General features: G+C 48.1%; 1 protein-coding gene across 6 annotated transcripts in view; it reads right to left on the reverse strand.

The window, feature by feature from the left end:
- Window positions 1-19,445, reverse strand: part of LOC122936079 — a 66,362-nt gene that overhangs the window by 18,548 nt on the left and 28,369 nt on the right. For 4 of the 6 annotated variants that reach the window (XM_044292083.1, XM_044292080.1, XM_044292081.1 and 1 more), the window contains exons 3-4: window positions 8,349-8,418; window positions 3,114-3,177 (exon numbers count right to left, since the gene is read on the reverse strand). In XM_044292083.1, the coding sequence (XP_044148018.1) occupies window positions 3,114-3,177; window positions 8,349-8,418 (134 nt within the window). Of the gene's footprint in view, window positions 1-3,113; window positions 3,178-3,293; window positions 3,389-3,970; window positions 4,057-8,348; window positions 8,419-19,445 lie in introns of those variants that run through there. The other 2 variants (XM_044292084.1, XM_044292085.1) reach the window with 2 other exon arrangements.

The raw sequence follows: 19,445 nt of genomic DNA on the forward strand, positions 1-19,445 counted from the left end.
TGCCAGAATAGTGCCCCCATAAACAGTGTCAGGATAGTGCCCCATAAACAGTGCCAGTATAGTGCCCCATAAACGGTGTCAGGATAGTGCCCCATAAACGGTGCCAGGATAGTGCCCCCATAAACAGTGCCAGAATAGTGCCCCCATAAACATTGCCAGTATAGTGCCCCCATAAACATTGCCAGTATAGTGCCCCATAAACAGTGCCAGAATAGTGCCCCCATAAACAGTGCCAGAATAGTGCCCCCATAAACAGTGCCAGAATAGTGCCCCTATAAACAGTGTCAGGATAGTGCCCCATAAACAGTGCCAGTATAGTGCCCCATAAACAGTGCCAGTATAGTGCCCCCATAAACGGTGTCAGGATAGTGCCCCATAAACAGTGCCAGTATAGTGCCCCCATAAACAGTGCCAGAATAGTGCCCCCATAAACAGTGCCAGAATAGTGCCCCCATAAACAGTGCCAGAATAGTGCCCCCATAAACAGTGCCAGTATAGTGCCCCATAAACAGTGCCAGAATAGTGCCCCCATAAACAGTGTCAGGATAGTGCCCCATAAACAGTGTCAGGATAGTGCCCCATAAACAGTGCCAGTATAGTGCCCCATAAACGGTGTCAGGATAGTGCCCCATAAACAGTGCCAGTATAGTGCCCCCATAAACAGTGCCAGAATAGTGCCCCCATAAACATTGCCAGTATACTGCCCCATAAACAGTGCCAGAATAGTGCCCCCATAAACAGTGCCAGAATAGTGCCCCCATAAACAGTGCCAGAATAGTGCCCCCATAAACAGTGTCAGGATAGTGCCCCATAAACAGTGCCAGTATAGTGCCCCATAAACAGTGCCAGTATAGTGCCCCCATAAACAGTGCCAGAATAGTGCCCCCATAAACAGTGCCAGAATAGTGCCCCCATAAACAGTGTCAGGATAGTGCCCCATAAACAGTGCCAGTATAGTGCCCCATAAACAGTGCCAGTATAGTGCCCCCATAAACAGTGCCAGAATAGTGCCCCCATAAACAGTGCCAGAATAGTGCCCCCATAAACAGTGCCAGAATAGTGCCCCCATAAACAATAACAGAATCGTGTCCCCATAAACAGTATCAGAAGTGTCCCCATAAACAGTATCAGAAGTGTCCCCATAAACAGAGCCAGAATAGTGCACCCATAAATAGTGTCCCCATAAACAGTGCCACAATAGTTCCCCTATGAACAGTAGCAGAACAGTGTCCCCCATAACCAGTACATAGAATTCATTGGGCCCCATAGCAGGAATCTGAATTGGGCCCCCATGGTCCTTCCCAGGCCCCTCTGACCTGTCCCTGGTCCCTCCCACCTTCTACCCCAGCCCCTCCCCTCGCTCACCCATGAACAGTGCCTTATGTAGGTACATTGGTGCTAAATTGGTGCTAAATCTGGAGAATTTTTCTAGAGATTGAGTGACGTCACCAGATCTGCAGAAAAAGCCCTTGCCCTGAGAGCACTGGAGCATGAAATGTCAGAGGGGCTGAGTGGGGGGAGGAGGGAATATGACAACCCCTTTAACAGTCACAGTCATAACTAGTATTCAGTGAAGTGGTATTTTCAAGTTCGGCATACAAGGTTCCGGTTATCTAAGAATTCCGTTATGGATTCTGCTACCACGGACCATAATAGAATTCTATGACGGCATAGCATGGCCAGCATAGACTTCTATTATGACGGAATGCAATACGTAATGCCTCTTATAGGCTTCCGTGGTGGATGCCGTCATAGAATTCTGTATGGTCCATGGCACCAGAATCCATAACAGGATTCTTAGAAATCCGGAACCTTGTACGCCAAACCTGAAAATACAAGTTCACTCAACACTACTCATAACGCATTAACTAAATGTGAAAACTCATGAAGTGTGTGTTAATTCTGCTACATCTGTGTGTATATATATATATATATACACACACACACACACACACACACATCATATATACTGTACATATAGTACACACACATATATACTGTACATATAGTACACACACATACCGTATACTGTACATATATACAGTACAGACCAAAAGTTTGGGCACACCTTCTCATTCAAAGAGTTTTCTTGATTTTCATGACTATGAAAATTGCAGATTCACACTGAAGGCATCAAAACTATGAATTAACACATGTGGGATTATATACATAACAAAAAAGTGTGACACAACTGAAAATATGTCATATTCTGGGTTCTTCAAAGTAGCCACCTTTTGCTTTGATTACTGCTTTGCACACTCTTGGCATTCTCTTGATGAGCTTCAAGAGGTAGTCACCTGAAATGGTTTCCACTTCACAGGTGTGCCCTGTCAGGTCTAATAAGTGGGGTTTTAGTAATCCTAGTGCTAAACCTCCCCCCGCCCCCAAAACCACAGAATCCTGCGGGAGCTGCTTCGGCAAGTGCACTGGAAGTGTACAGGTTTGGACTCGCAGGCTGGCCCCGTTAACACTTTGTGTGCACTTGTTGGAGTTCCCACTCAGCACTACATCCACTAAAGCCATGAACAGAGGTGTATCTGTCAGCAGTTATGTACTGATGGAACTGCTGACAGATTCCCTATTAGTAAGCCATCTGCCAATATATTGAATATTCCTGAAACGGGAAGAGTCGCTGATATGGCAGAAAACACCTCTGTAATGTAGGTTATAAATCTCGTCTGAACCCGGATCTCTGCCGACAAGGCATCTGCCGTGGGTTTAATACGTTATACATAGCGCCCCCTGCTGTACCCACATTATCTGTAGCTAATGCTCCCCTTTGCAGTCAATGAAGGATGTATATTCTGAGAAGTCTTCGTTTCTAATATTGATATCAACTAGGAAATAGCTCTCTGGGTGTCTGTCGTGGTCTCCGAATGCCCACCTCCCCACCAAGAGTCCATGAAGTTTTGCATGGTGCTGCCGAACAATCAGTCATGGCCCTGCCCTCCATTCCCACACGTCTCTAGTATTCTTTATACAACATTCTTCGTGTTTTTCAAATCTAGAAATTGTGCTCCCCTTGCCCCCCATGACGCCCCAGACGTTCTGCCTGCTAGTTGTCCAGGTCCTGCTTACAACTTTAATGCACTGAGAATGGAGCATGCACGCACCTGTAGTAATGGCGCCATTGTTTATTCCATTGGTTTCTTGTGTCTTGTCTTCTGTTTGATTTGTCTGGAGGGAAAAAAAATGATACAATGAGACACATCATCGACAGAAGGAAAGTGGATGACCACCTTGAGAATATCACCCTCTTATCTAGAGCACATTTGTCTATGATCTCTTACTACCTTTTCTATGGGAGGTCCACCACCTAGGAGACCATATTTCACTCCAATCATAGACACCACAACAGTCAATAATTCATTTCTTCAACAAAAAGAAGGAACCAGTTAACAGTATGGATGGGGACAATCAGTGCAATCACGAAGATATCATTGAGGAACCTAAAGGCACTCACGAAAAAGGACAATCCAGTCAACAGATTCCTCTTCTCTCTCTCCTCCTTTGCAGGCTGTGTTCTGCTCTTGCCGGCTATGCCTCTCCTTTCTGCTCCGAGAGCCACTCTATCCCTGACGTTTAAAGAGCCAACACACATCCTAATTTTTACCACCCTTTGGCTGGCAACCTTGGGGTACTTCAGGCACCTTACCCAGTGGGAAGGTGTCTGAGCAATATTTTTAGTAGCTTGCTAGATCCTGCAAAGGTATGCTTTATCTGTTTGACTGCCTTTGTACCAACTACTGCCTGATTCCTGGATTCTGCCTGGCCTGTGCCTGACCTTCACATTGACTGTAAGCTGCCTGCCCTGACCTTGGACTGTTTACCGTATTGCACGTACTCCACCAGCCCTCACCTCAGACTGTGTAGGACAATGATTCTGCCTGACATCTCAGTACCCCACACTGGTGTTTCTGACCCCTGAGTCAGCTGTCAACCACTTAGATACTACTGCTGGAGGAAGCACCTTGGTGATTTCCCTGCAGCAAAGTCCAGATCCCTGTACATGGGTTAAAGGGAAGTTCCAGGATAGCGCCATTAGGTTTAGCCCAATCTCAGATCTGTTGGTTGACACAGCGGTTCCACACTCACTGTCGTAGCAGTGATTGAGCTGAGGATATCTTCAGAAAAATATGGTACTCATTGTCTTCATGCACCAGGTACCCTTTATGTGGACGTCTGTTCTGGGGATGCGACTTGCTTGTGTTCTCCAGCAACGCTGTAGCTTGTACCCTCCTGGGCTCCTTTAAGCTCCTTTGGCTGCCCACTGCTCCGGTATCTGGCTGGTTCTAACATTCTGCTGTTGATACTCTGCACCAGGACCTCAATGCTTTAACATTTTCTCCTCTGTCTACTGTAGTTTCTGGGCTCTGGTTCTGAATGAGCTGCACACATGGTGTCTCCACACATGTGCACATACTGAAGCAGTACCCACATCCATTTTCTTTCCGGTCTATTAAACGCCTTCCTTGTACATCCCAACCAAGGATTTAGCACCTTCTGGTGGAGTTAGATGTCCGAGGGGCCTATCTATGTGTTACAGGGTGTTGGAAGTCACACTAAGACCCTATTAACTGAAGCAGCCCAAATGTTCCTCTGCCACAGAAGACACCAGTATTATAAATGGTGGGGAACCTGTTACAGATGTTGCCTGAGGCCAACAGGAGGAAATTAATCTGAGGGTCCACTGTCCATCTATACGTTCTTCTGAGGCTGAACACCATGTCAAAACGTGAACCCACAGGAGGATCCTCTGGTGCTCTGATGGGAAAGTCCAAAATTCTCCATTATTTTGTATCCATGGCCAGCTTAAGGGTCAATTCTCTTGGGTACTAGATAAAAATGATCGGTGGACAACTCCTTGTTATGTGCCAACTCAGTTCATGTTTAGCAAACAGAAGATGGTCTTCTACTCGGATCTTTGACAATAAAATCAATGACTGCCATAGGTGCCGAGGTTCAGACTACAGAATAACACGACTTATGGGGCTGGTCCATATAGGACGTTACCAGGAATAATTTGTCTTTAAGGCATTGTCATCTGCATTGTTGTAGAACACATTTAGCTTGCCTGGACTGGAAGAGTTAATTTCAGTCTTCATCATAAATTCCTCCCAAGGAGCTTGATAAGGTGATCTTAGATTAAAATGCAGTAGCCAAAGGCTGTAATGTATCCATCCCATCTCTGCAGTTCTCATTGTTTTCACAATGTACATGTGCATTAACTTACAGAAATCCAACATGATAAATCGCAGCTTCTAAATGGACTTTCGGGAAAGCCATCGGCAGGAGCTTGTTCTGGTCTTCTGAAGCCCTGTCAACTCCAGGGAACATTGCAACGATTTGTGATTTCCAAAGCATGAAGGTTCCTGCCAAACTACATGTCGAAATGAGAAGCCTGAAGAAGTCTAATCAGTGCAGACTTAGGGATTTGTTTAGTTGAGGAGCAGTGACTTTGAAGTGGGGGAAGCCATGTTGATTCCAGGGATATTTGCTGTATGAATTATTTGCTCTCTCTGTGTCTGAAGCATTAGAAAATCCATCATCTATTTAAGAGGTGGGCTGGGTTCTAGATGAGTTGTGGTAACCGGTAATGGCCACCACACAATGGATGGAGCGTTCTGCTTCCAGCTTCGTCCACTGTGTTATTTCCATCACTGGTGGCTGCTGAGAATAGATGATCGGTTGGGGTTGCGGAAGTCAGACCCTCAGAAATCTGATATTGAAGACTTATCCTGAAGATAGTTCATCAATATCTAGAACCCAGATGGTCCATTCAAGTGATGGGGCTGCTAAGGTACTGAGCAGATTTCTTAACCACTGATGGGACTGATTATGCACTATGGGGACTGCTAAACTATTGAGGGAACTGATCAAGTACTCAACTACTGGTGGGACTGATTAACCACTCAGGGGACTGATCATTCACCACAGGGACTGCTAAACTACTGAATGGCCTGCATAACCACCAAGGGGGCTGATTAAGCACTATGGGGACTGATTAGGGACTGCTAATCTACTCAACTCTTGATGAGATTGCTCAACTACTGATGGGACTTATAAAACACTATGCTCATCGGCTAGGGGGACTGCTAAGTTAGTGAGGTGACTACACAATCAATCAGTGATTCCATTAACTACTGTTGAGACTGCTAAACTGCCGAGGAGACTGATTAACTACTGAGGGAACAACGCAAAAAGTGAGAGGACTGCTCAATTACTAAGGGGATTGCCTAACGACTGAAGGTACAACTTAATCTTTGAGAGAACTGCTTAACTACTGAGGAGACTGCTTAACTGCTGAGGAGACTGCTTAACTACTGAGGAGACACTGCTGAGGAGACTGCTTAATTGCTGAGGAGACTGCTTAACTGCTGAGGAGACTGCTTAACTGCTAAGGAGACTGCTTAACTAGTGAGGGTACAACTTAATAAGTGAGATGATTGCTCAGTTACTAAGGGGATTGCTTATCTACTAAGGGGACTGCTCAACTACTGCGGAAATTGCTTAACTAGTGAGTGGACTGCTTAACTACTGAGTGGACTGCTTAACGAGTGAGTGGACTGCTTAACTAGTGAGTGGACTGCTTAACTACTGAGGGGACTGCTTAACTAATGAGTGAACTGCTTAACTACTGAGGGGACTGCTTAACTACTGAGTGGACTGCTTAACTAGTGAGTGGACTGCTTAACTAGTGAGTGGACTGCTTAACTAGTGAGTGGACTGCTTAACTAGTGAAAGGAATGCTCATCTACTAAGGGAACTAGGGAACTGCCTAACTACTAGGGGATTGCGTAACTACTGAAGGGACTGCTTAATTAGTGAGTGGACTGCTTAACTACTGAGGGGACTGCTTAACTACTGAGGGGACTGCTTAACTACTGAGGGGACTGCTTAACTAGTGAGTGGACTGCTTAACTACTGAGGGGACTGCTTAACTAGTGAGTGGACTGCTTAACTAGTGAGTGGACTGCTTAACTACTGAGGGGACTGCTTAACTAATGAGTGAACTGCTTAACTACTGAGGGGACTGCTTAACTACTGAGTGGACTGCTTAACTAGTGAGTGGACTGCTTAACTACTGAGTGGACTGCTTAACGAGTGAGTGGACTGCTTCACTAGTGAGTGGACTGCTTAACTACTGAGGGGACTGCTTAACTAATGAGTGAACTGCTTAACTACTGAGGGGACTGCTTAACTACTGAGTGGACTGCTTAACTAGTGAGTGGACTGCTTAACTAGTGAGTGGACTGCTTAACTAATGAGTGAACTGCTTAACTACTGAGGGGACTGCTTAACTACTGAGTGGACTGCTTAACTAGTGAGTGGACTGCTTAACTAGTGAGTGGACTGCTTAACTAGTGAGTGGACTGCTTAACTAGTGAAAGGAATGCTCATCTACTAAGGGAACTAGGGAACTGCCTAACTACTAGGGGATTGCGTAACTACTGAGGGGACTGCTTAATTAGTGAGTGGACTGCTTAACTACTGAGGGGACTGCTTAACTACTGAGGGGACTGCTTAACTACTGAGGGGACTGCTTAACTAGTGAGTGGACTGCTTAACTACTGAGGGGACTGCTTAACTAGTGAGTGGACTGCTTGACTAGTGAGTGGACTCCTTAACTAGTGAAAAGAATGCTCATCTACTAAGGGAACTAGGGAACTGCTTAACTAGTAGGGGACTGCGCAACTATTAAGGGGACTGCTCAGGCACTGAGGGAGCTATTCAACCACTTAGGGGACTGTTCAATTAGGACTGCTCAGCTAATAGGAGGACAGGTCATCTATTAAGTGTCTGCTGAGCTCAACATTTTTTTGTAGGGGGGGCCCAATTTTATTGACTACTGGAGATTCACTGGCCAAGGCCACATGTACTGCCCTACATTAGTCTGGTCCCACTGTTTGAGCAAAAAGTGCTAGAAAGTCTAGTAGGACATCCTAGGCGTGCGTAAGGTTCTCACAGAAATGCTGTAAAGGATCCCCCCACTTATCCTGACCAGCATACATCATGCCAGCACCACCAGTTCATAATAAACCAGTAGGCTCTTGTGCTCCCCCTAGTGGTGGGTGCAGGCAGACAGATTTTTCTCATTTAACTGCAGAGGATTCCATATATTATTTGAACTGTGGACTTTTATAAGAATTTCTCTTTTTTTCGGTACAACCATGATCAATACCTTACAAAAAGCTAAAAATCTAAGGTAGAACATTTCTCTGCCTCCAGGTGAGTATTCTGCTCACGCATGTCCTCCCATCTTACAGGGTGGATGGACTTCTATCCGTGCCCATGATAGTATCAGGTATGAAGAGCAGATAACTGTAGCAGTGACCCTCATAACTTACCATTTTCCCGGGCTCAGGTTTCGAACTTTGTTCTTGAATGTTCGTAATATTAAATTTTTTTGTTTTAAATCTGTAAAATAAAAACATGACAGTGAGCTGCAGTGTAAAGCATGGAAGACAGAATCAATGAAAGACAATGGAAGCGGTAAGGATTTGTCTCAAAGCAGTTCAGTTTCTGCGAAGGTGATACCAATACGTCTGCAAAATTCGTTTTAGTTTCACTCCTCCTGTGATGCTATGTCCATCCTTAATGCTTTACACTGCAGCTCATCCTGCTCAAACTGCCTATTGTGTATAAGCATCAAAGCTCAGCAAGACCTGAATAACACTCATAGACTTCAGTGGACACTGTCTGATCATAAGTACTATTCTGCTAGAGGAGTCACTGTATACATACATTACATTACTTATCCTGTACTGATCCTGAGTTACATCCTGTATTATACTCCAGAGCTGCACTCACTATTCTGCTGGTGCAGTCACTGTGTACATACATTACATTAATTATCCTGTACTGATCCTGAGTTACATCCTGCATTATACTCCAGAGCTGCACTCACTATTCTGCTGGTGCAGTCACTGTGTACATACATTACATTAATTATCCTGTACTGATCCTGAGTTACATCCTGCATTATACTCCAGAGCTGCACTCACTATTCTGCTGGTGCAGTCACTGTGTACATACATTACATTAATTATCCTGTACTGATCCTGAGTTACATCCTGCATTATACTCCAGAGCTGCACTCACTATTCTGCTGGTGCAGTCACTGTGTACATACATTACATTAATTATCCTGTACTGATCCTGAGTTACATCCTGTATTATACTCCAGAGCTGCACTCACTATTCTGCTGGTGCAGTCACTGTGTACATACATTACTTATCCTGTACTGATCCTGAGTTACATCCTGCATTATACTCTAGAGCTGCACTCACTATTCTGCTGGTGGAGTCACTGTGTACATACATTACTTATCCTGTACTGATCCTGAGTTACATCCTGTATTATACTCCAGAGCTCCACTCACTATTCTGCTGGTTGAGTCGCTGTGTACATACATTACTTATCCTGTACTGATCCTGAGTTACATCCTGTATTATACTCCAGAGCTGCACTCACTATTCTGCTGGTGCAGTCACTATGTACATACATTACATTACTTATCCTGTACTGATCCTGATTACATCCTGTATTATACTCCAGAGCTGCACTCACTATTCTGCTGGTGCAGTCACTGTGTACATACATTACATTACTTATCCTGTACTGATCCTGAGTTACATCCTGTATTATACTCCAGAGCTAGACTCACTATTCTGCTGGTGCAGTCACTGTGTACATACATTACATTACTTATCCTGTACTGATCCTGAGTTACATCCTGTATTATACTCCAGAGCTGCACTCACTATTCTGCTGGTGGAGTCACGGTGTACATACATTACTTATCCTGTACTAATCCTGAGTTACATCCTGTATTATACTCCAGAGCTGCACTCACTATTCTGCTGGTGCAGTCACTGTGTACATACATTACATTAATTATCCTGTACTGATCCTGAGTTACATCCTGTATTATACTCCAGAGCTGCACTCACTATTCTGCTGGTGGAGTCACGGTGTACATACATTACTTATCCTGTACTAATCCTGAGTTACATCCTGTATTATACTCCAGAGCTGCACTCACTATTCTGCTGGTGCAGTCACTGTGTACATACATTACATTACTTATCCTGTACTGATCCTGAGTTACATCCTGTATTATACTCCAGAGCTGCACTCACTATTCTGCTGGTGCAGTCACTGTGTACATACATTACATTACTTATCCTGTACTGATCCTTTGTTACATCCTGTATTATACTCCAGAGCTGCACTCACTATTCTGCTGGTGCGGTCACGGTGTACATACATTACATTACTTATCCTGTACTGATCCTGAGTTTTACAGCCAGACACGGAGGCTCCTATTGCTTTCTCCTTCATTACTTTCCACCAATAGCAGCAAAGAAGAAATTTACATAATCATAACAATACAGGCCCCTCCCCTGACAGATCCTATAATGAGCAGTGTCCTCTTCAGTAACCTCCTCTTTCTTTGCTGCTTCCACCAAAGCTAAGTTATTTCTGTATTTTGTGGTCTGTGTTATCGCATGTTTTATGAGTCCCATTAATTTTGTTACCCTGTGTTTTATTAGGGCTTGTCTATAATACATAGCTTTCTGCCCTTTTGCAGGGTTTTCTTTTCCCCTCATTGTTGGGTATTTTCTTATTTTACAGTTTAATTGCCCCTACGCCTATCGCGTTTATCGTTTGGGGGTCGTTTCCCCCCCCCTCCCCCCTGCCCTCCATTCTTCATCCCCTGCGTTTGTCTCCATTTTATTTAGTTGCTGTTTCTCTTGGGGTGTGCTTTGCGTCTCCCCTCCTTCCTCCCCTTGCATTACCTTCACTCTCTGCTCCGATTCCTCCCCGCTGGTTCTCGGCGGTATAGGTGTCTGCGGCAGGTCCCGCTTCGCTTCCCGCGGCTCCGAGATCTCGCAAGATCTCGGCGGCCATCTTGGGGAGCTCCCGCCCGTCCTCTCGCGGGATTTCGGAGGATACTGCCGTGCACCTCGGTTCGTTCGGCTCCGGATTGGCTCCTACCCTGCGGCGTTTGGGGTGATTAACCCCTCGTTAGGTTAGCTACCTGCTCAAGTTATAGTGGCCCTTATTATACTAGGCATCCCCATTTGGTTTATCTGCCCTTAGAGTATATATATATATATATTATACCTCTTGGATCATGTCTTCTGACCGCTCTCCCTCTGGGTCTAATCCCCCTCCATCCACTGGGGACCCCAGTTTACCAGCCATTAATGCGCAGGCCCTGGAGCTACAACGCTCGGTCTCCAGCGCTATAATTGAGGCAATGGGATCCATGTCCTCTATGATCTCCCAAACCATCTCTCAGGCCCTAGCTGCCCATGTCCCTGGCCCCTCTACTCAATCGCCTGTACTTACTAACCCGCAGCCTACCATTGAACCTCCTGCACCCCAGGAGACTATGACTGGTGTGATTCAAGCCACCCATGATAGCGCACTTAGATCGCGCAAAAGAGCCTTACCGCGCTAGGCAGAAAGGGCGCGAACGTGGAAATGTGCTAGAGCACAAACTAATGATGTGGATTCGGATATGGAATCTGATATGGAGGCTTATGCGGAGGCGAGCGGCCATTCTGAGGGGGAGATGGAGATGGAATCTGATTTTCCAGGTACCGCTGGCCCTTTGCCTTCCACCTCTGGGTCCGTGGGCGCGTCCGCCACTGCCCCTAACACGGCTTCTTCCCTGGTGGACCCCTCAGGCACCCCGTTATTTGATCCTGATGCCCTCCACCACCCTAGGTCGGCGGAATGGCTGCCGGTGGCTCATGTGAGCGGTTACCTTGAGCATTGGGTGCGCCGTCCTCTGAGCAAAGAGGCGCGCAGCAAGCTCCGAACTGAATGCCCCAGACCATTGATCCCCAACAAGGTCTGTGAGACGCCATCTGTGGATCCTAAAATGACACAGTTTTTGGCTAAAACCGGCTGGAATCCCCGTAAGGGGTTAGATTCCGCACTTAAGAGTTGCCAGGATAAACTCCTTGACATCTTTGGCCCCCTCGCCAAAATCTTTAAGATGGCCGAATCTGCCAGAGCGGACGGCTCTCCGATAGATCCGGAGGAGCTTACTGGCTGGATACAGAGGGCCATTTGTATTGCGGGCAGCACCAACTCCTCCCTGGCCATTGAACGGCGTAAAGCCATACTGTTCAAAATTGATCCAACCAATTGGCCAACCTGGCACTCACTGAGGCAGGGAAGGATGCGCAGGGTCTGCTTTTCGGGGATTCCTTCATTAAGGACCTCAGTAGATATATGGGAGCATTTACTGCCCTGGACAAGGCCCAGTCCTCCATACGTAGGGTTTTTCAGGGACTGGTCTCCACTAGGGCTGGCAGTAGTAGAGGCCGACTGTCCGGCCGTTCCAGTTTCCAGGCAGGCAGCTCGGGCAGAGGCTCCTTCACCCAGAGACCACCCTTCCAGGACCAAAGGAATCCTCCTTCATTCTTCCCGGCCAGAGGCGGCCAATGGCGTTCGAGGTCCGTTAGAGGGAATCCCAATTTCCGAAAGTCCTTTGGTAAGTCTTTCCCCTGTGGGGACTTCTTTGGTTCCTTGTGTCGGGGGCAGACTCCGTCTTTGTTCCCACGTTTGGTCCAGCATTACATCAGACCCATGGGTGCTGACCACTGTGCAGGGGTTCCACATAGAACTCACGGCGTCGCCAACTCTTATCCTTTCACCCCCACCACTTCCCCTGGCGCTGCCAGACAGGGAGCTCGTGGACTTAGAACTGTATTCCCTTTTTCAAAAACGGGCGATAGAAAGGGCCCCTCCCACTCCGGAGGGTGTACTCAGCAACATTTTTCTGGTTCAGAAAAAAAGGAGGGCAAATGCGTCCGGTGATAAATCTCTGTGCCCTGAACTCTGTGGTGCGCTATCGCCACTTCAAGATGGAGGGTATTCACCTCCTTCGGGACTTGCTGATCCCGGGGGACTGGATGGTGAAGCTGGACCTCAAAGATGCCTATCTGACAGTCCCAATTGCCTCTTCGTCCAGGGATCTCCTGCACTTCCTGTGAAGGGGCGAAGCTTTACCAAGCTCCTGCGCCCGGTCATGGCCTGGCTGCGGAGTCGGGGTGTACGTCTGGTCGTCTATTTAGACGACATCCTCATTATGCATCAATGTCAGTCGACGCTGCTACAGCACCTCCAGTGGACCTCGGACCTCCTGACGGCTCTTGGTTTTCTGCTGAACCCCCGAGAAATCCTGCCTCACGCCGTCTCGACGGATGGAGTTCCTGGGCTTCATGGTGGACTCGGTTGCGGAATCTCTCAGTCTTCCATCAGAGAAGTTACGGACGATCCGCAAGGAGTTGAGACATGCTCTCTCAATTACATCCCTGTCCCTACGCCACCTGGCTCGCATCATTGGCCTGCTGGCCTCCTCTATCCAGGCAGTGTTCCCCGCCCCTTACCATTATCGGGCTCTGCAGCGCCTGAAGATTGCCCACCTTCGTACCGGGGCCTCATTCGCGGACTCAGTGGTTCTGGATCAGGAAGCTCGGGAGGAACTTCGTTGGTGGATATGCAACTTGGAAGCCTGGAACGGCAGGGCAATCTTCGGATTTCAACCGGAATTCACGGTGGAGTCGGACGCAAGTCTCCAGGGCTGGGGTGCCCACTGCGAGGGTATTTCCACAGGGGGTCGATGGTCGGAGGCCGAGAGCCGACTTCACATCAACGCTCTGGAACTCCTGGTGGGCTCGTTTGCCATCCGGAGCTTCACCAATGGCGTCGCACATACATGCTTCCGGTTACGCATGGACAATGTGTCGGCGGTCCGCTATGTCAATCACCTGGGCGGCACCCAATCGGCTACCTTGGCTTGACTGGTGAAGGAGTTCTGGTCCTACTGTTTTTCCAGGGACATCATGATACAGGCGAAGTACCTTCCGGGTCTACACAACTTCCGAGCGGATCGGAGCTCCCGATGGTTCACGGACGGCAGCGACTGGAGGCTAGCGCCGGAGATGTTTTCCACGATCTCGGACACCTGGGGTCATAGACCTAGACCTCTTTGCGTCACGGCTCAATACTCACCTGCCCAGGTTCTTCAGCTGGCGCCCGGATCCGGAGGCAGAGGCGGTGGATGCATTCCTTCAGGACTGGTCGTCAGCTCTACACTACGCGTTTCCACCCTTTGCCATGATCCCGAGGATGCTACTGCAGACTCGTCGTCAGGTTGCGGAGTTGGTGGTGGTGATCCCCTTCTGGGGGACTCAAGCGTGGTACCCGATCCTCCTGGAACTCCTGGTGGACGAATCTCCTCCAGGGCCCTCTGGGTGCTCCTCACCCCCTGCTGATCGACGGCTCCCTGTAGCTTCTGGCGTGCCGAATCTCAGGACTCCCGGAGAGGTCGAGGGCATTTCGGAGGCAACGCTTGGGCTCCCGGCACCCGAAAATCTTACCGGGCAGCTTGGGGATCTTGGGTTAGCTGGTGCGTGGAACGGGACCTTGATCCCATTTCGGCGCCTGTGACCCATTTATTGCAGTTCCTTACGTCTCTTTTCGAAGCAGGAAAAGCTTATCGGACCATTAATTTGTTCCGTTTGGCGATTTCTTCAACTCATCAGGGTTTTGATGGCGTTCCGGCGGGTCAACACCCTTCTGTGTCGCGCCTGCTACGTGGATCACGTTTGGCTCGGCCTCCTCGGCCACGCTTCACCACTACGTGGGACGTTTCCCTGGTCCTTTCTTTCCTCTCTGCGTGGCCTGAGAACGCGGCTCTTTCCCTCCGTCAGCTGTCGGCCAAGTTGTTGACCCTCTTTTGTCTCATTTCCTGTAAGAGGGTTTCTCATGTCAGGACACTGGATCATGATGCTAGATCCTTTTCTCCCGAGGGCGTCACATTTAACATTACGCGGCGCACCAAGACTAATATTCGGTCTGTATCGTATCCCTGTTTCCCGTCTTCTCCGGCGCTCTGTCCTGTAGCCTGCTTGCGGGAGTATGAGTTGCGCACTCGGGCTCACCGCTCCGCGGACGTTCCGCAATTGTTCCTTTCTATTCGGCATCCTTTTGGCCCGGTGACTAGTCCCACTTTGGCGCGTTGGATGAAGTAGGTCATGTCCCTTTCGGGCATTGATACGGCGGTCTTTACCGCTCATTCAGCCAGGGGCACGGCTGCCACTGCCCTGGCTGTTTCGGGGGCTCGTTTGGAGGACATTTTGCGTTTGGCTGACTGGTCTAGGGCCACAACGTTCAGAGAATTTTATTTTCGACCGCCCCCTCATGTGTTTTCATCTATTATTGATCAGCTTTGAACTTGCAATATGAGCCTCCGTGTCTTGCTGTAAAACTTAATGATTTTCCTATTCCATGACGTAAAGTCATAGTTTTATTAAAGACACGGAGGCGAGTATTGCCCGCCCTGGGTTGTTCCTGCCCGCCCTTTTGTGGTGTGATTATTATTGGACTGTTTACATTGTCTTTTATTGTTATTTATTGCGTATATTTATATTATTAATTATTTATTGATTATTTATGTTTCTCTTTATCAGCGACCTTGCGGTGTACGGCCGTTTCCAGGGTCGATCTGGTTCGTTTTCAGACTGTTTTCTTACACTGGCTATATTATTTGCTCTGTTTCAGGCAGAATTTTCCACGGAGTATGGAATTCGACGTTGTTCCAGGTTTCCTGAGGTGTTAGCCTAGTTGGCTTGATTCTACGGTTTGATGGACCAGAATGGTTGTCGGTTCTAGGGTCCAGTTCCAGTTTCTGGTTGCGGTTCCAGTTACGGTTATGCGGTTGGTGTCGTGGATACAAAGAAATAGGAAGCTACAGAAGAGGACACTGCTTATTATAGGATCTGTCAGGGGAGGGTCCTTTATTGTTATCATTATGTAAATTTCTTCTTTGCTGCTATTGGTGGAAAGTAAAGAAGGAGAAAGCAATATGAGCCTCCGTGTCTTTAATAAAACTATGACTTTACGTCATGGAATAGGAAAATCATAAAATTACATCCTGTATTATACCCCAGAGCTGCACTCACTATTCTGCTGGTGCAGTCACTGTGTACATACATTACATTACTTATCCTGTACTGATCCTTAGTTACATCCTGTATTATACTCCAGAGCTGCACTCACTATTCTGCTGGTGCAGTCACTGTGTACATACATTACATTACTTCTCCTGTACTGATCCTGAGTTACATCCTGTATTATACTCCAGAGCTGCACTCACTATTCTGCTGGTGGAGTCACTGTGTACATACATTACATTACTTATTCTGTACTGATCCTGAGTTACATCCTGTGTTATACTCCAGAGCTCCACTCACTATTCTGCCGGTGCAGTCACTGTGTACATTGTAAGAAGGAACAAGGAGCCGTCTTTGACGGAAGATACGTGTCACCGAGGTTCCTGGCCTCGGTGAGGTAAGAACCGGGTTTTTTTCCTGAAGTGTCAGGTCTGTAGTGCAATCTGACACTTCAACTGTTAGAATGGCTGTAAAACCAATCCGGGCCGGTTCTTATTGGGAGCAGCCAAAGAGCAGGGTGGGTGGCTGTTCCCCACGGTTCCAGGCCGGGTTTTGGCTGGAATATAAAAACCCAGCCAGCATGTTCAGGTGGTGTGGATTATCCTCCATCTGCTAGTGGAGTGCTGGCAGTCTGGGTGTTGGAGCGTGAGGGTTTGGGCATGGACTAAGCCTGCTACATTGTTTATGGACAGAAGCACATGGACTAAGCCTGCTACATTGTTTATGGACAGAAGCACATGGACTAAGCCTGCTACATTGTTTATGGACTTATGTGCTGCAGTCTGGTGTGAACTAACACCAGACTCAAGGTGACTGTTTTTCTTGAAATTATTATTTTGTCACTTTACGTCTGTGTGAATAAAACAGTGCACTAGTTAAGTTAAAGACGTTGTCATTGCCTCTGTACTGCGTCCGCAAGCCTGTCTACCAGAGCAAATCCCCACAACATACATTACATTAATTATCCTGTACTGATCCTGAGTTACATCCTGTGGCGAAACCAACCTCGCCACTGGGTTTTGGAGAGGCTTCTTGCCTCAGGATTACGGCCCTTTAAGATACTTTTACTAACTTTTAAACCCCTGAACCTATTCAAGTGAATTTTGGATAGGTTTGTCCCCAAGTTATACTGGTTAAATTGATATAAGTTATATGTATGTACAATGTAAACTCACAAAGTTGTAACAATGTATAAGAAGAGTAACTTTTCAGCGTAGGAGATAGTTGAGTAGATACAGAAATTGACTCAATTATCTCCTAGACAGAGGGGAGGAATATGCTGGGTGTGTTTCTATTGTCCCATTGTGCCATTGTCCCATTGTGTCCGATTGGTTGCTGATATTGATTGGTTGTATTTCAAAACCCTGTGGGCAGTACTATGTTTGTGGATTGTGAAAAAAGAGGCTGTACGTGCAGGTACAGTCAGAGAGGCTGCTTTTATACCTTCATGAAGTTTTGGCTCATGTTTGGGGAATGCGATAACTACACTCTTGGGGATTGCTATTTCACAAAACTCCCCTGAGTATAAGCTCTTGTAAGAGCTTGTTCCTGGTTCCTGTCTCTGCATTTAGGAGAGGTTCACCCACTGGAAGCTGAAGCCCGGTCTTGGGTCCAGCGTGGGTGGAGGAGGGTGAGACCCAAACCAAGCTGCGGCGGTTCGTGGGGTCTGCAGTGCGTACGGTGTCCGGTGGAGTGTTTGGAGTCCTCGGAAAGCACTAGGAGCATCTATCGACGGAGGTACCCGGTCGGGGTGCTAGGCGTTCTGTTACATTGGTGGCAGCAGTGGGATGGCGTCCTAGTGTGAGGAGAAGCAGCTCGGAGACACCGTTCGTGGAGTATATCCGTACGCTAGTATCCGTACAGCACCCCTGGCTACAGCAATATAGGTGCCGTTGGTTCCTGCATAGCATTCAATGAGGAAGATCACCCGGATTACAGGGATGCCGAGCGGAAAGGCGTATGGCACCAGGCCCTGGAGGACCTGCAGCGTCGGAGGGGTGAGAGTCTTCCCAGTGAGGAGCAGAGATTGCGAATGCAATTGGCGCTGCGACTATCTCTACTGGGAGAGCAACCATTGACAGAGTGGGTGTCAGAGCTTGAGACACTGGTATGGCAGGAAACCTGGCTGGATGACGCTTACCAAGCACTATGGTGGGACACAGTACGACAGTCTCCATGGATGGAGGAGTACGCCAAGCCCGAAGGTGAGGAATATAATTGCCCTGGGTTATTGTGGGAGTTTTTTGAAGACATTGACTTTGGGAGCACAGAAGAGTCTAGATTTTGGGACATTACTGACTACAGGTGGGACTTGCACAATTGGCCTACAACAAGTGGGGTGAGGGCAGATCTGACCTTTCTGGTCCAAAGGGAGTGTCAAGGAACCATGAACCAGACGTACAACAAGAGACAGTGGAAATAAGAAGGCTTTATTGAAAATAAAGCTGTAAGGCAAAAGTCCAAGCGGATGGCTAAACCGAAGCAGGGTCTTGCGAAGCCAGAAGTCGAGAACCAGAAGGGTGGTCAGACGAAGCCAGGATCAGGAACCAGCAGGGTAGTCAGACGAGGCCTGGATCAGGAACCAGCAGGGTAGTCAGACGAAGCCAGGATCAGGAACCAGAAGGGTAGTCAGACGAGGCCTGGATCAAGAACCAGCAGGGTAGTCAGACGAAGCCAGGATCAGGAACCAGAAGGGTAGTCAGACGAAGCCAGGATCAGGAACCAGAAGCAGCAGCAGTCTTAGAAGCATGTGAACACAGGAGGACCAAGCAGGGAACTGAAGCCACAGACCTCCTATATATGAGCTAGGCATCCAGCTCCTCCCAGTGGGAAGGAGAAGCCGCAGGGTGGGAGGCTACAAGAAACCCATAAACCAAGATGGCCGCCAGCACATGTCAAACGAAGGAGGACAGCAAGAAGGTAAGACCATGACAGTACCTCCCCCTCAAGGGCCCCTCCTCCGCGGAGTAAAGAACGGTTTCTGAGGGAAGCGTGCGTGGAAGGCTCGGAGCAAGGCAGGAGCATGGACATCTGCGGAGGGAACCCAGGAACGCTCCTCTGGACCATAACCACGCCAATGGACCAAAAACTGCACCCGACCGCGGACCAGGCGTGAGTCCAGGATATTGCTCACCTCATACTCCTCACGATTGCCCACTTGGACCGGACGAGGCCGAGGAACCGAGGAAGTGAAACGATTACAAACCAGTGGCTTCAACAGGGAGACATGAAACACGTTGGAGATCCGCATGCCAGGAGGAAGCGCGAGGGCATAGGCTACCGGGTTTACCCTGCGAAGCACTCGGAAGGGACCAACAAAGCGAGGCGCCAGCTTGGGAGTGGGCACTCGAAGGTTGAGGTTGCGGGTGGACAACCATACGCGGTCTCCGACCTGGTAGGAAGGAGCGGGCGCTCGTCTGCGATCAGCCTGGAGTCTCTGGCGCTGCGCAGAGACCTCAAGGGAC

The sequence above is a fragment of the Bufo gargarizans genome, chromosome 4 (assembly GCF_014858855.1).
Source record: "Bufo gargarizans isolate SCDJY-AF-19 chromosome 4, ASM1485885v1, whole genome shotgun sequence".
Lineage (NCBI taxonomy): Eukaryota > Metazoa > Chordata > Amphibia > Anura > Bufonidae > Bufo > Bufo gargarizans.